The 12897-nt window shown below is 43.8% G+C and overlaps 1 protein-coding gene across 1 annotated transcript in view; it reads left to right on the top strand.

The window, feature by feature from the left end:
• Nucleotides 1-12897, top strand: part of LOC134579472 (NXPE family member 2-like) — a 98422-nt gene that overhangs the window by 20931 nt on the left and 64594 nt on the right. Inside the window, exon 2 of the mRNA XM_063438776.1 lies at nt 11988-12667. Coding sequence (XP_063294846.1) covers nt 11988-12667 — 680 coding nt within the window. The remainder of the gene's footprint in view (nt 1-11987; nt 12668-12897) is intronic.

The following is a 12897-nucleotide window of genomic DNA, read 5'->3' as shown; positions in this document are numbered from 1 at the left end:
AAAAAATCCAGCCCCGGCAGGGGAGGAGGACCTCCTAATGAATCCCTTGTCTAAATTTTCGTGAATATACTCCTCTAGAACTGAGTTCTCTTTCGTAGATAACGGGTATACATGACCTCTGGGCGGCATGGTACCAGGGAGTAGGTTAATTTTGCAATCAAAGGACCTGTGTGGGGGTAAGGTATCGGCTTTCTTTTTGTCAAATACAGTCTTTAAATCTAGATACTGAGACGGAATTTGTGTCTCTGTAGGATTGTCAGAGTTAGCCGATGTGTTGGTTAAGCCGAGAGGTAAGACCTTCCGCAAGCATTTTTCTTGACAATTCTGTCCCCACGAAACTATCTCCCCTGACTCCCAATTAATAATAGGGTTATGTCTCCTCAACCAGGAGTACCCCAGGACTATGGGAATAGACGGAGAAGAAATGAGCAGTAAGGATATGTCCTCTCTATGTAGGATGCCAACAGTTAAGTTAATCGGTATGGTCTCATGGAAAATAACAGGCTCAAGTAACGGTCTACCATCGATGGCCTCAACAGCCAGTGGTGTCTCTTTTAACTGGGATGGAATAGCATGCTTGGCAGCAAAACCCTGATCTATAAAGCTCTCAGCAGCTCCAGAATCGATTAGTGCCATAGTCTTAACTACTCCCTTTTCCCACTTTAAAGAAACGGGTAACAGAAGCCTGAGCTCTTTGTAGTTGTGAATAGAGGACAAAGTAGAAACACCCAAGGCCTGTCCTCTAGAGAAACTTAGGTGCGAGCGTTTCCCGAACGATTAGGACAATTTAGGCGTAAATGACCTCTGACTCCACAATACATACATAAACCCTCCCTTCTCCTGTACTGTCTCTCCCTCTCTGTGAGATGAGTACTGCCTATCTGCATAGGTTCAGAAATACGTAAGTCCTCGAACTCAGAATTTTGAAAGGTAGGCGCTAGTTTAAAGGAGGGTCTACGGGTCCTATCTCGAGTGTTCTGCCTCTCTCTTAGGCGTTCATCAATACGAGATATAAAAGAAATTAAATCCTCCAAATTTTCAGGGAGTTCTCTAGTAGCGACCTCGTCAAGAATTACATCTGATAACCCATTCAGAAACACATCTATATAAGCCTGTTCGTTCCACTTAACTTCTGCCGCCAAGGATCTGAACTCTAGTGCATAATCCACAAGTGTTCGATTGTCCTGTCTAAGGCGCAACAGTAATCTAGCTGCATTGACCTTTCTACCAGGAGGGTCAAAAGTTCTTCTAAACGCAGCTACAAAGGCATTATAATTATAGACTAGTGGATTATCATTCTCCCATAAAGGATTGGCCCATCTCAGAGCTTTCTCAATGAGTAAAGTAATAACAAATCCAACCTTCGCTCTATCTGTAGGATAAGAGCGGGGTTGTAATTCGAAATGGATGCTAATCTGGTTCAGAAAGCCACGACACTTCTCCGGTGACCCGCCATAACGTACTGGTGGGGTAATACGGGAAGAAGCACCTACAGTGGCTACCTCTAGACCTGAGACTGCAGGAGAAATAGAAGGAGTACGTGTCTCCTCAGGTGGATTACTAGCACGAGACAAAAGTGCCTGTAGTGCCAAAGCCATCTGATCCATCCTATGCTCCATGGCGTCAAACCTGGGATCCGAAGAACCAAGCTGACTGTTTGTACCTGCAGGATCCATTGGCCCTGTCGTAATGTCAGGATCGGGACAGGGATCCAACACGCAGGGTACAAAGAGTGGAAAGGTACGTATACCGGGCCTTAGAATGGCCGGACTAACGTACCGAGAGTAATAGAGAATAGTCAGAGACAAGCCGAGGTCGAGGGAACGAGAAGACAGATAAGCGAGAGACAAGCCGGGTCAAGGGATAACAGAGAAGCAGGGTAGTACAACAAGCCGAGTCAAAACCAATAGAGCAAACTAGAATACCAGAGCACTGAGTGACTAGTCAAGCTAGAACCACGACAGGGCAATGAGCTGAAGTGAGAAGTAAGCTTAAATACCCTGGCTCCGGATAGTAGACCCGCCTCCGACAAGTACCGATTGGATATCGGACACTTGAGTGACAGGTCGCTCGTGATAGCGTCATGACGTCACGTATTGAGCGTCCCGCTAGAAAAGGACGTGGATTCCTCGCGGTCGGTGTTTAAGTGACTGGATGAACCGCGAGGAACGAAGGAAACAGCTCGTTTGGAGGGATAAACTACTAAGTCTCTACCTCTTTTAGAGGTAGAGGCCTCAGGTACCCTGACAGTCTCATGCGTTCATCTATACGAGAAATAAATGAAATTAATTCCTCTAAATTTTCAGGAAGATCCCTAGTGGCAACCTCGTCTAGGATCGCATCTGACAATCCGTTCAGAAATACGTCCATATAGGCTTGTTCATTCCACTTGACCTCTGCCGCCAAGGATCTGAACTCTAGCGCATAATCCACAAGGGTTAGCCTATGCTGTCTAAGACGTAATAGTGATCTAGCAGCACTGGCCTTTCTCCCTGGAGGATCAAAAGTCCTCCTAAACGTAGTAAGGAACGCATTATAGTTATAGACTACTGGATTATCATTTTCCCACAGAGGGTTAGCCCATCTAAGAGCTTTGTCAATGAGTAGCGATATTATGAATCCAACCTTCGCCCTGTCAGTAGGATAGGTGCGGGGTTGTAATTCAAAATGAATTCCTATCTGGTTTAGGAAACCACGACAAGTATCTGGAGCACCGCCATACCGTAAAGGGGAAGTAACACGGGAAGAAATTCCCCGTGGCTACCTCTAGGCCTGTGTTAGCAAGAGAGATAGATGGAGTACGAATTTCCTCTGCTTGATTACTCTGATGGGATAGTAATGCCTGCAGCGCCAGAGCCATTTGGTCCATTCTATGGTCCATGGCTTCAAACCTTGAGTCAGGTGAACCAAACTGAGCGTTAGTACCTGCAGGATCCATGGCCCTGTCGTAATGTCAGGATCGGGACAGGGATCCAACACGCAGAGTACGAACAGTAGAGATGTACGTATACCGGACCTTAGAATGGCCGGACTAACGTAAGGAGAAAGCAGAGAATAGTCAGAGACAAGCCGGGGTCGAGGGAACGAGAGGACAGGTAAGCGAGAGACAAGCCGAGGTCAAAGGACATGAGAGGTAAACCGGAACGATAGTACAAGCCGAGTCAAAACCAGATAGAACGATAAACATAAGAGCACTGAGGGACCAGACAAGCTAGAACCACGACAGGGCAATGAACCATTAGCCACATCCCTCTTTTATACCCTGGTTCTCTAAATCATGGCTCCGCCCTTGCCGAGCCCTGATTCGTTGTTCCGAACCAGATTGACAGGTCGGGATGTGATTGCCGTCATGACGTCGGCTCCTGAGCGTCGTGTCATAAAAGGAAGTGGGGTTCTCGCGGCCGGTGTGGGAATGACTATGAGAGCTGTGAGGATTAGATGAATCAGCCCCGCTGAGAGAACGGACGTCGGGAAGTCTAACCTCCTCCGAGGTAGAGACTTCAGGTACCCTGACAGATACCAACTTCTTTCGGTTCCCATACGGCTTCCAAGAGTTGTAATATCTCAGCTGCGTACTTGATTTCTTTACCCTCTGAGTTCAGTAGTCCTCTTTCTTTATACAAGGCTCCATGGGCATGAGTGGTTAAAAACGCATATTTGGAGTCCGTATAGATGTTCACCCTCAATCCTTCAGCCAATTGTAACGCTCGTGTGAGTGCGATTAATTCTGCTTTCTGTGCCGATGTTCCTTTTGACAATGGCCGAGCTTCTATCACCTTGTCTATGGTTGTCACTGCATATCCTGCGTAGCGAATCCCTTCTCTCACGTAACTACTGCCGTCCGTATAGTACTGGACATCGGGGTTCTGGATGGGAAAATCACGAAGGTCCGGTCTGCTTGAAAACACTTCATCCATCACCTCCAGGCAATCATGTTGACTCTCAGTAGGTTGTGGCAAAAGGGTAGCTGGATTCAAGGTATTAACAGTCTCAAGATGCACTCTCGTACACTTCCATAACATAGCTTGATACTTAGTCATACGGCTATTACTAAACCAATGATTGCCTTTATAGTCTAGCAACGTCTGTACTGCGTGTGGGACTCGCACGTAGAGTTCCTGACCCAGAGTAAGCTTATCAGCTTCAGCTACCAGCAGGGCGGCGGCAGCTACGGCTCTTAGACAAGGTGGAAGGCCACTGGCCACTGCATCCAGTTGTTTGGACATATATGCAACAGGTCGTTGCCATGATCCCAAGTACTGTGTCAGTACTCCCACAGCCATCCTTCTTTGCTCATGTACATCTAAGTAGAATGGACGTGTAGGATCAGGTAGACCTAATGCTGGGGCGCACATCAATGCCTTCTTAACATCCTCAAATGCCTTCTGCTGTTCGATAGTCCACAGGAAGGGATAGTGTTCTGTGCCTTTTTATAGCTGCATAAAGGGGTTTCGCCAATATCGCATAACTGGGAATCCATATCCTGCAGAAGCCTGCTGCCCCCAAGAATTCCCGCACTTGTCTTCTATTCTTGGGTGTTGGTATTTGGCATACAGCTTCTTTTCTCTCTGGCCCCATTATACTTTGACCTTCAGAGATATGGAATCCCAGATACTTGACAGTTGGCTGACACAACTGGGCTTTCTTCCTGGACACCTTGTATCCTGCCTTCCAAAGAATGTGTAGTAAATCATGTGTTGCTTGCTGACACATTTTTCTAGTAACTGCCGCTATCAACAAATCATCTACGTATTGTAGTAGTACACATTCTCCTGGGATGGACTTGAAATCTAGTAAGTCCTGACTTAATACTGATCCAAATAGGGTAGGTGAATTCTAAAACCCTTGGGGCAGTCTTGTCCAAGTCATCTGGCGTTTCGAGCCCATTACAGCATTTTCCCATTGGAATGCAAAGATACACTGGCTTTCTGTAGCAATTCGTAGGCAAAAGAAGGCGTCTTTGAGGTCCAAAACTGTGAAGTAAGTAGCCCCGCCTGGAATTAAAGCAAGCAGGTTATGGGGATTGGGAACAACTGGATGTATACTTACTACCGCATCATTGACTGCTCTCAAGTCCTGCACAGGGCGATACTCATCTGTCCCGGGCTTTTGAGCAGGCAACAATAGGGTGTTCCAGGGGGAAGTACAGAATTTTAGGATACCATACCTTATGAACTTATCCAAATAAGACTATGTTGTTCTTTGCCTTTTGTGGAATATGGTATTGTCTTAATCTCACTGGATAAACCCCAAGCTTTAGTTCAAACCGTATAGGTGGGATATTGCGAGCAAGTCCTGGTGGGTTACTCTCTGCCCACACTCCTGGTACATTAAACAAGGATTCATCACTCTTAGGGTTTGGCTGGTCAACACTGTATAAAGTCGCCACTCTTCTTCCTTTGGTACTGATATTGTCATTATACCTGAGGGTCCATTAAACTTCAAGGATGTCGTTCCGTTAGGTAGAAATGTTATCTGTGCTTGTAATTTTCGATAACAAATCTCGCCCTAGCAGTTGGACTGGACATTCAGGCATGTAAACAAACTTATGTTTTACTACGTGGCCTCCCAGTGTACAGAGTCGACTTTTAAGAACCAGTTTAGCAGCACTCCTTCCAGTTGCTCCTATTACGGTGATAGTTCTTCCTGAAGGAGGAGCGACTAGGTCAGTCACCACAGAATGTTCAGCACCAGTGTCGATCATGAAAGAACTCCTTTTTCCCCCTATTGCTACATCGACCATAGGCTCCGCTCGGCCAAGGGGGATGGAGCCCGGTCGGCATCAATAGTCCTCCATGACAGTGTCAGCCAAACCCACAAAGTCCCTATCTTCTCTCTCTCTCTGGGTCTCCTATCCCCATTAATGTTTCCTCTATTATTCCCACCATTTCCTCCAGGGCCTCCTCTTCCTCTCGCTCTACCTCTATAATTATTGCTATATCCTGCCCTTGTTTTTTCACTCACTCACTCACTCACTCACTCACTCACTCACTCTCACTCTCACTCTCTCAGGGGTGTGATCTAATGACATCAACACCCTATATCAGGTGTGCATAATTATTAGGCAACTTCCTTTCCTTTGGCAAAATGGGTCAAAAGAAGGACTTGACAGGCTCAGAAGTCAAAAATAGTGAGATATCTTGCAGAGGGATGCAGCACTCTTAAAATTGCAAAGCTTCTGATGCGTGATCATCGAACAATCAAGCGTTTCATTCAAAATAGTCAACAGGGTCGCAAGAAGCGTGTGGAGAAACCAAGGCGCAAAATAACTGCCCATGAACTGAGAAAAGTCAAGCGTGCAGCTGCCAAGATGCCACTTGCCACCATTTTTCAGAGCTGCAACATCACTGGAGTGCCCAAAAGCACAAGGTGTGCAATACTCAGAGACATGGCCAAGGTAAGAAAGGCTGAAAGACGACCACCACTGAACAAGACACACAAGCTGAAACGTCAAGACTGGGCCAAGAAATATCTCAAGACTGATTTTTCTAAGGTTTTATGGACTGATGAAATGAGAGTGAGTCTTGATGGGCCAGATGGATGGATTGGTAAAGGGCAGAGAGCTCCAGTCCGACTCAGACGCCAGCAAGGTGGAGGTGGAGTTCTAGTTTGGGCTGGTATCATCAAAGATGAGCTTGTGGGGCCTTTTCGGGTTGAGGATGGAGTCAAGCTCAACTACCAGTCCTACTGCCAGTTTCTGGAAGACACTTTCTTCAAGCAGTGGTACAGGAAGAAATCTGCATCCTTCAAGAAAAACATGATTTTCATGCAGGACAATGCTCCATCACATGCGTCCAAGTACTCCACAGCGTGGCTGTCAAGAAAGGGTATAAAAGAAGAAAATCTAATGACATGGCCTCCTTGTTCACCTGATCTGAACCCCATTGAGAACCTGTGGTCCATCATCAAATGTGAGATTTACAAGGAGGGAAAACAGTACACCTCTCTGAACAGTGTCTGGGAGGCTGTGGTTGCTGCTGCACGCAATGTTGATGGTGAACAGATCAAAACACTGACAGAATCCATGGATGGCAGGCTTTTGAGTGTCCTTGCAAAGAAAGGTGGCTATATTGGTCACTGATTTGTTTTTGTTATGTTTTTGAATGTCAGAAATGTATATTTGTGAATGTTGAGATGTTATATTGGTTTCACTGGTAAAAATAAATAATTGAAATGGGTATATATATTTTTTTTGTTAAGTTGCCTAATAATTATGCACAGTAATAGTCACCTGCACACACAGATATCCCCCTAAAATAGCTAAAACTAAAAACTACTTCCAAAAATATTCAGCTTTGATATTAATGAGTTTTTTGGGTTCATTGAGAACATGGTTGTTGTTCAATAATAAAATGAATCCTCAAAAATACAACTTGCCTAATAATTCTGCACTCCCTGTATATACCTTATTCGCTATCTCCATTAGTTGAGTTATATACATCCCTACAAACCCTTCTAACTTTTGTAACTTTCTCTTTATATCTCCGTAGGCTTGGCTGACAAAGGCAGAGTTAACCATCCGGGAATTCTCAGGAGCCTCTGGATTAAAGGGGGTATACAACCGGTATGCCTCCAATAATCGATCATAAAAGGCACTGGGCGATTCATCACATTTCTGTAATACCTCAGCCGTCTTTGACATGTTAATCGCCTTCTTCCCTCCAGCTTTCATGCCAGCAATAATGGTGTCCCTGTAAGCTTTTAAATGGGCCATGTCTGCGCCATTGACATTCCAATTCGGATCTGCATTTGGATAATGGGCTGCGGCCCATGCTGCCGGGTTGGCCTGATTTTGAGTACGGGCCACTTCTTCAAGCGCTTTAATTGCCACCTGATTTATCCGTGTTCTTTCCTCGTTATTAAACAATGTCATAAGCAATTGCTGACAATCAGCCCAAGTGGGATTATGTGTCTGGACTATGGAGGTAAACAAATCCGTCATGGCTTGAGGTTTATCGGTGTAGGAGGAGTTATGGGTCTTCCAGTTGAATAAATCAGTTGTGGTAAAGGGAACGTAAACAAATACGGGATTGGCATGTTGTAACTGGCCCTCACCGTTAATATGTGTCGGGCCCGGTGTGAGTCGGAGAGGCATTTGATAATGTCGGGGTTGGAGGGTACCGGTCAGTTGTCGGGTTAGTATGGGGCTTCGTTGAGGGATGTCAGTTATGGGTTCCGGTCGAGGGGTAGTAAGACGAGGGGAAGGGGACGCCTTTTCTTTACTGAAGGGAAGATCAGTAAGTAGAATATTCCGGGCCGGGCTGGGAGGAGCCTGACCAGGAACTAGAAATTACGCCAAATCCGGATAGGTGGGGTTAATAGGGGTAGGTACCGGAAGGGGAGGATTTAAAACAATTGAGCTTGACTCTGAGCTAGAGGAGGGGGTAGGTGGAGACAACGGAGCAAGGGGAGTAGTGTTGCCATCAGTACCTCCTCTTCCTCTTCCTGTAGAGGAGGAGTAAGGGGGCGGCATGGGGATCTCTGACTCAGGGGGCATGTCCAGAATGGGCGTAATCACGGCCTTAGTGGACAACCGAGTTCTGGCCACCATGAGGCGACATTGCTCCTCGTGGCATACCCTGATCCATTTTGGCAAGTAATTTACGGCCCGCTTCCAACAATCAATATACGGAAACTGGACGTAAAGTTCAGGCCTACCCGATACAGCCACGTGTACGCGTGTCACGACTACTAGTGTGGTCCAGAACGCAGAAACTATGTAAACATATACAAGGAAAGGGAAATAAAAGGACAGAGCGTAAACCAGACCTTAGAATGGCCGGACTAATACGCTAGAGACAGAGAATGGTCAAAGGGAAAGCCGAGGTCAGGGAAGCCAGAAAATACACAATACCGTAAACACAAGCCAAGTCAGGGAAACCAGAATTTAGAATAACCAGGGAAAAGCCAAGATCAGGATACCAGGAAATCAGAAACATGAAAAATTTGCACTCTCAGGAAACCAGGAAACGGAAACCACGAAAGGGCAAAGTACTGGGGTGAGTTAGGGATTTAAATATCCCTCTCTATGCTCTGATTGGTCAGAGGGCGACCTCGGACCCCAAAACGTGCGTGTGCGTTGACGTCGCGCACACGTTGGTATAATTCCCGGGGGCGGGGCTAGCGATAGACGCGACCACGCGGTCGGCGCCATCTTGGATATGGGCGTGATGCCCGGAAGACCTGGGGGAGCGGTTCCCGGCTCGCCGACGAGCAGGTAAGCTTGTGTTGTCGGCGAGGCTGTGCCGGTCGGGCACGGCCGTGAGACTCGGCGGGCTGGCGACCGCAACAACGCGCTGCACCAGATTAGGATCAAAACTACCACCTTTTCTTTGCCTTAGCTGAAATCTCCTTTCTTCCAGCCTAAATGTGTGACCTCGTGTCCTATGTATAGCACTGTTTATGAATAGGTTTCCTGATAAAGATTTGTACTGGCCCCGAATATATTTGTATAATATCATATCCCCTCTCAGGCGCTGTTTTTCCAAACTAAACAGATTTAATTTTTTTTAACCTTTCTTCATAACTAAAATGCTCCATTCCTTTTATCAATTTTGTAGCTCATCTTTTGACTTTTTCTAGTGCCATAATATTTTTCTTTAGAACAGGCGCCAAAAATTGCACAGCATATTCAAGGTGTTGTCTTACCAGCGATTTACAAAGAAGCAAAATTATATTTTCATCCCGAGAATTTATGCCCCTATTTATACATGAAAAAAACCTTACTGGCCTTAGCAACTGCAGATTGACATTGCATATTACTGCCTAATTTGTTGTCTAGAACAATTCCCAAATCCTTCTCGTGTGTGGTTATCCCTAGTTCACTACCATTTAGGGTGTAAATTGCTTGTGCATTCTTAACCCTGAAGTGCATAACTTTGCATTTCTCTGTTACATTTCATCTGCCATTTTAGTGCCCAGTCCCCCAATCTATCCAAATCCCTCTGCAGCAAAGCAATATCCTGCTCACATTTTATAACTTTACAAAGTTTTGTGTCATCTGCAAAAACCTTTACATGGCTTTCAATGCCTATTTCAAGATCATTTATAAATATGTTAAATAGAAGTGGTCCCAAAACAGAACCATGAGGGACACCACTTACCACTTTTGTCCAGCCTGAAAATTTACCATTAATGACAACTCGTTGTACTCTATCCTTAAGCCAATGTTCTACCCAAGAACAAGAATATTCATCTAGACCAATTTCTTTTAGTTTGAAGACTAACCTATTGTGAGGAACCGTATCAAATGCCTTGGCTAAATCCAAGTAGATCACATCCACTGCAACACCCTGATCTATACTTCTACTTACTTCTTCGTAGAATGTAATTAGGTTAGTGTGACATGACCTATGTTTCATAAAACCATGCTGATTATTGCTAATAACAAAGTTCTTCCCAATGAATGCCTGAATATTATCCCTTAATAGCCCTTAAAATACCTCTCTTGATTTGTCCCAGGGCTAGAGGGATCCTGCAACCAGCCAAACAGGTCCGAAGACTCTGTGTAAAAACTGGTTTGGAATCGTCACCGTTAAATCTTCTTAATTACTTCTTGTCTTCAGTTGATTGATATATAAGTCTTTTGTATATATAGTCTTGGGCCAAATGCTCGCCACAATAATATATGTCTATATTATTGAAAAGTACTAATACGCAATCTGACTTACAGTTTCTTCGGGTTTATTCTTAGTTACTGATACATAATAAAACAACAAAGGATGTTACAGGATAATGGATGTTCAACAGCAGATGGTAATTGCTGGACTCCTGACGTCCTTACATCTTTACATCGAGAGAGAGCCAGAGAGAGAGAGAGAGAGAGAGAGAGAGAGACCTCGTGTCCCTCCGTTACTATATAGAAGTGCCCATACTGACGTCAGAGCATACTCTTGCCATATAAGGACAAGACCCTCAAATCCACATTCCAGAGCTCTCGGACAAAGAAAGCCTTGTGACTTATTGGTACCATCTGTTACTTATGTCAATCCACACATCCATATATAATCAATAGAAACATAGAATATGCAATATTCTACACTCTGTCACTGGGATCCTTAAAAATCCACACAGGACACAAGTTCCAAAAGGCAACTCAATAAAAATACAAACAGTCAAATCATAGCAGACTACATGCAGCAACTTATTATAACACAATGACATATTTATAAAGGGGTGGGGATGATAATTCACAGAAAATCTCTCCTTCCTGCAGAATTAGCAATATACAAATCTACCCAAATATGCAAATGAGCAAGTATGGCTATTCAGATAGTGCCTATCTCTGTTCCTAGATCTTTGCAACCAACAGGTGGCGCTGTACAGGCTCCACAGCCAAATCCACCTCGTTAATTGCAAGCATTAGCAAGAAAAGAGAGCACGCTAACATTTAACCCCAAACAACCACATTACACACACACCCTGCACCCACAATGGACACAGGGTGACCTAAACATGGGAATCATTCAGATACCTAATTGAATTGTCCATCTTAAGCTCTTGGTGATGGTGACTATCACAATTTTTATTCAGATCTTGCAGCACAGTGTATTTACTTTAGAAGTTCTTATCTCCTGTACTGTTAATTCAACTTTATTTACCAACATTAGGCTCTAGCAGGAAATTAACAGAGCAGGAGATACATATGTCTAGATTAAACGCACTGTGTAATAAGGGAAGCTAAAATATTGACACTTCTTTTTTCAGAAAATGTGGCTGTAAGATGGCTGTGCAAATCATAGCCAAGGCAAATGTGGTTAGGACTGTATAAAAAGAGTCTGCACAGGCATGATCTATACACAAACACCACTTTGTTAAGCTAAATTTGTTTTGGTGTTAACAGTATCCCTTTAATTTGCATCTAACAACACCATTGCCTCTCTTTATGTGTCTAATACCCTTCTACAATGAACAGAGTACTATTTGTCAATGTTATTTAAAATCATGTACTAAATTAATATTTTAAACAATTAAATTTAATTTACCAGGTATGCAGATATATTGTTCCAGTTGTTTCTCCCTCAGAAAATATGTCTGAACTTCAAATCCAAGTAAATACATTTTTGGACCAAATAAATAAAATTGTACCAAGGATCAATGACATCCAGAAGAATAAATCAACCTGTGCTCGGAATAGCAAGCTCACCATAATAAACCCTAAAGACAAATATTGTGTTGGAGATATTTTGATTGTTCAAGTTGACATGTTTGACTATTTGAGAAAAAGGAAAAGTTATGGAGGTGACTTCTTGAAAGCAAGAATTTCTAGCCCGGAATTTAGTGCCGCTGCCTCTGGGAAGGTTGAGGATTTTAAAAACGGGACTTACCATATACATTTCACTCTCTTCTGGGAAGGAAAAATTCTAGTGTCTGTATTCCTGTTTTATCCAAGTGAAGGAGTTGCGGCTCTTTGGAATGCAAGAAACAGTTGGTATGGTTACATTGCATACACTGGCAAGTTTATAAACCAAAACAAAAAGATTGAAACTAAATGCGGGTTTGAGCGAGATAATTCCAAAGAACTGTGTGAGTATGCAGATCATCGAGATGAGGAATATTTCTTTTGTGTAAAGCCATGGAACATTTCTTGTGATTCTTTTACAGAAATCAGAGGCAGTTTCACTAAGCAGTCATATTTGACTAAGGAAAGTAGAAGCCTTTTTGATAAGTAAGTACTAACTAATTAACGTTTTAAATCTATTTCATATAATCAAGTCTTGATCTGATCCACAGTTCCACAACATTCCCCAGATCCACAAGAATCCACCGTTCTAATTAATCCAATTAATAAATAAATTAGTCTTTGTGGGCAGAAGGGGAAAGCTATAGAGCCAGGAAAACGAGTTTCTTTTTCTGGCACTTTATTTTCCCTTTAAATGGGTTATACCTTAAAAGATT

This window comes from Pelobates fuscus, chromosome 12 (genome assembly GCF_036172605.1).
Source record: "Pelobates fuscus isolate aPelFus1 chromosome 12, aPelFus1.pri, whole genome shotgun sequence".
NCBI classification, from domain to species: Eukaryota; Metazoa; Chordata; class Amphibia; order Anura; family Pelobatidae; genus Pelobates; species Pelobates fuscus.
This window is presented reverse-complemented; position numbering and strand designations above follow the sequence as displayed.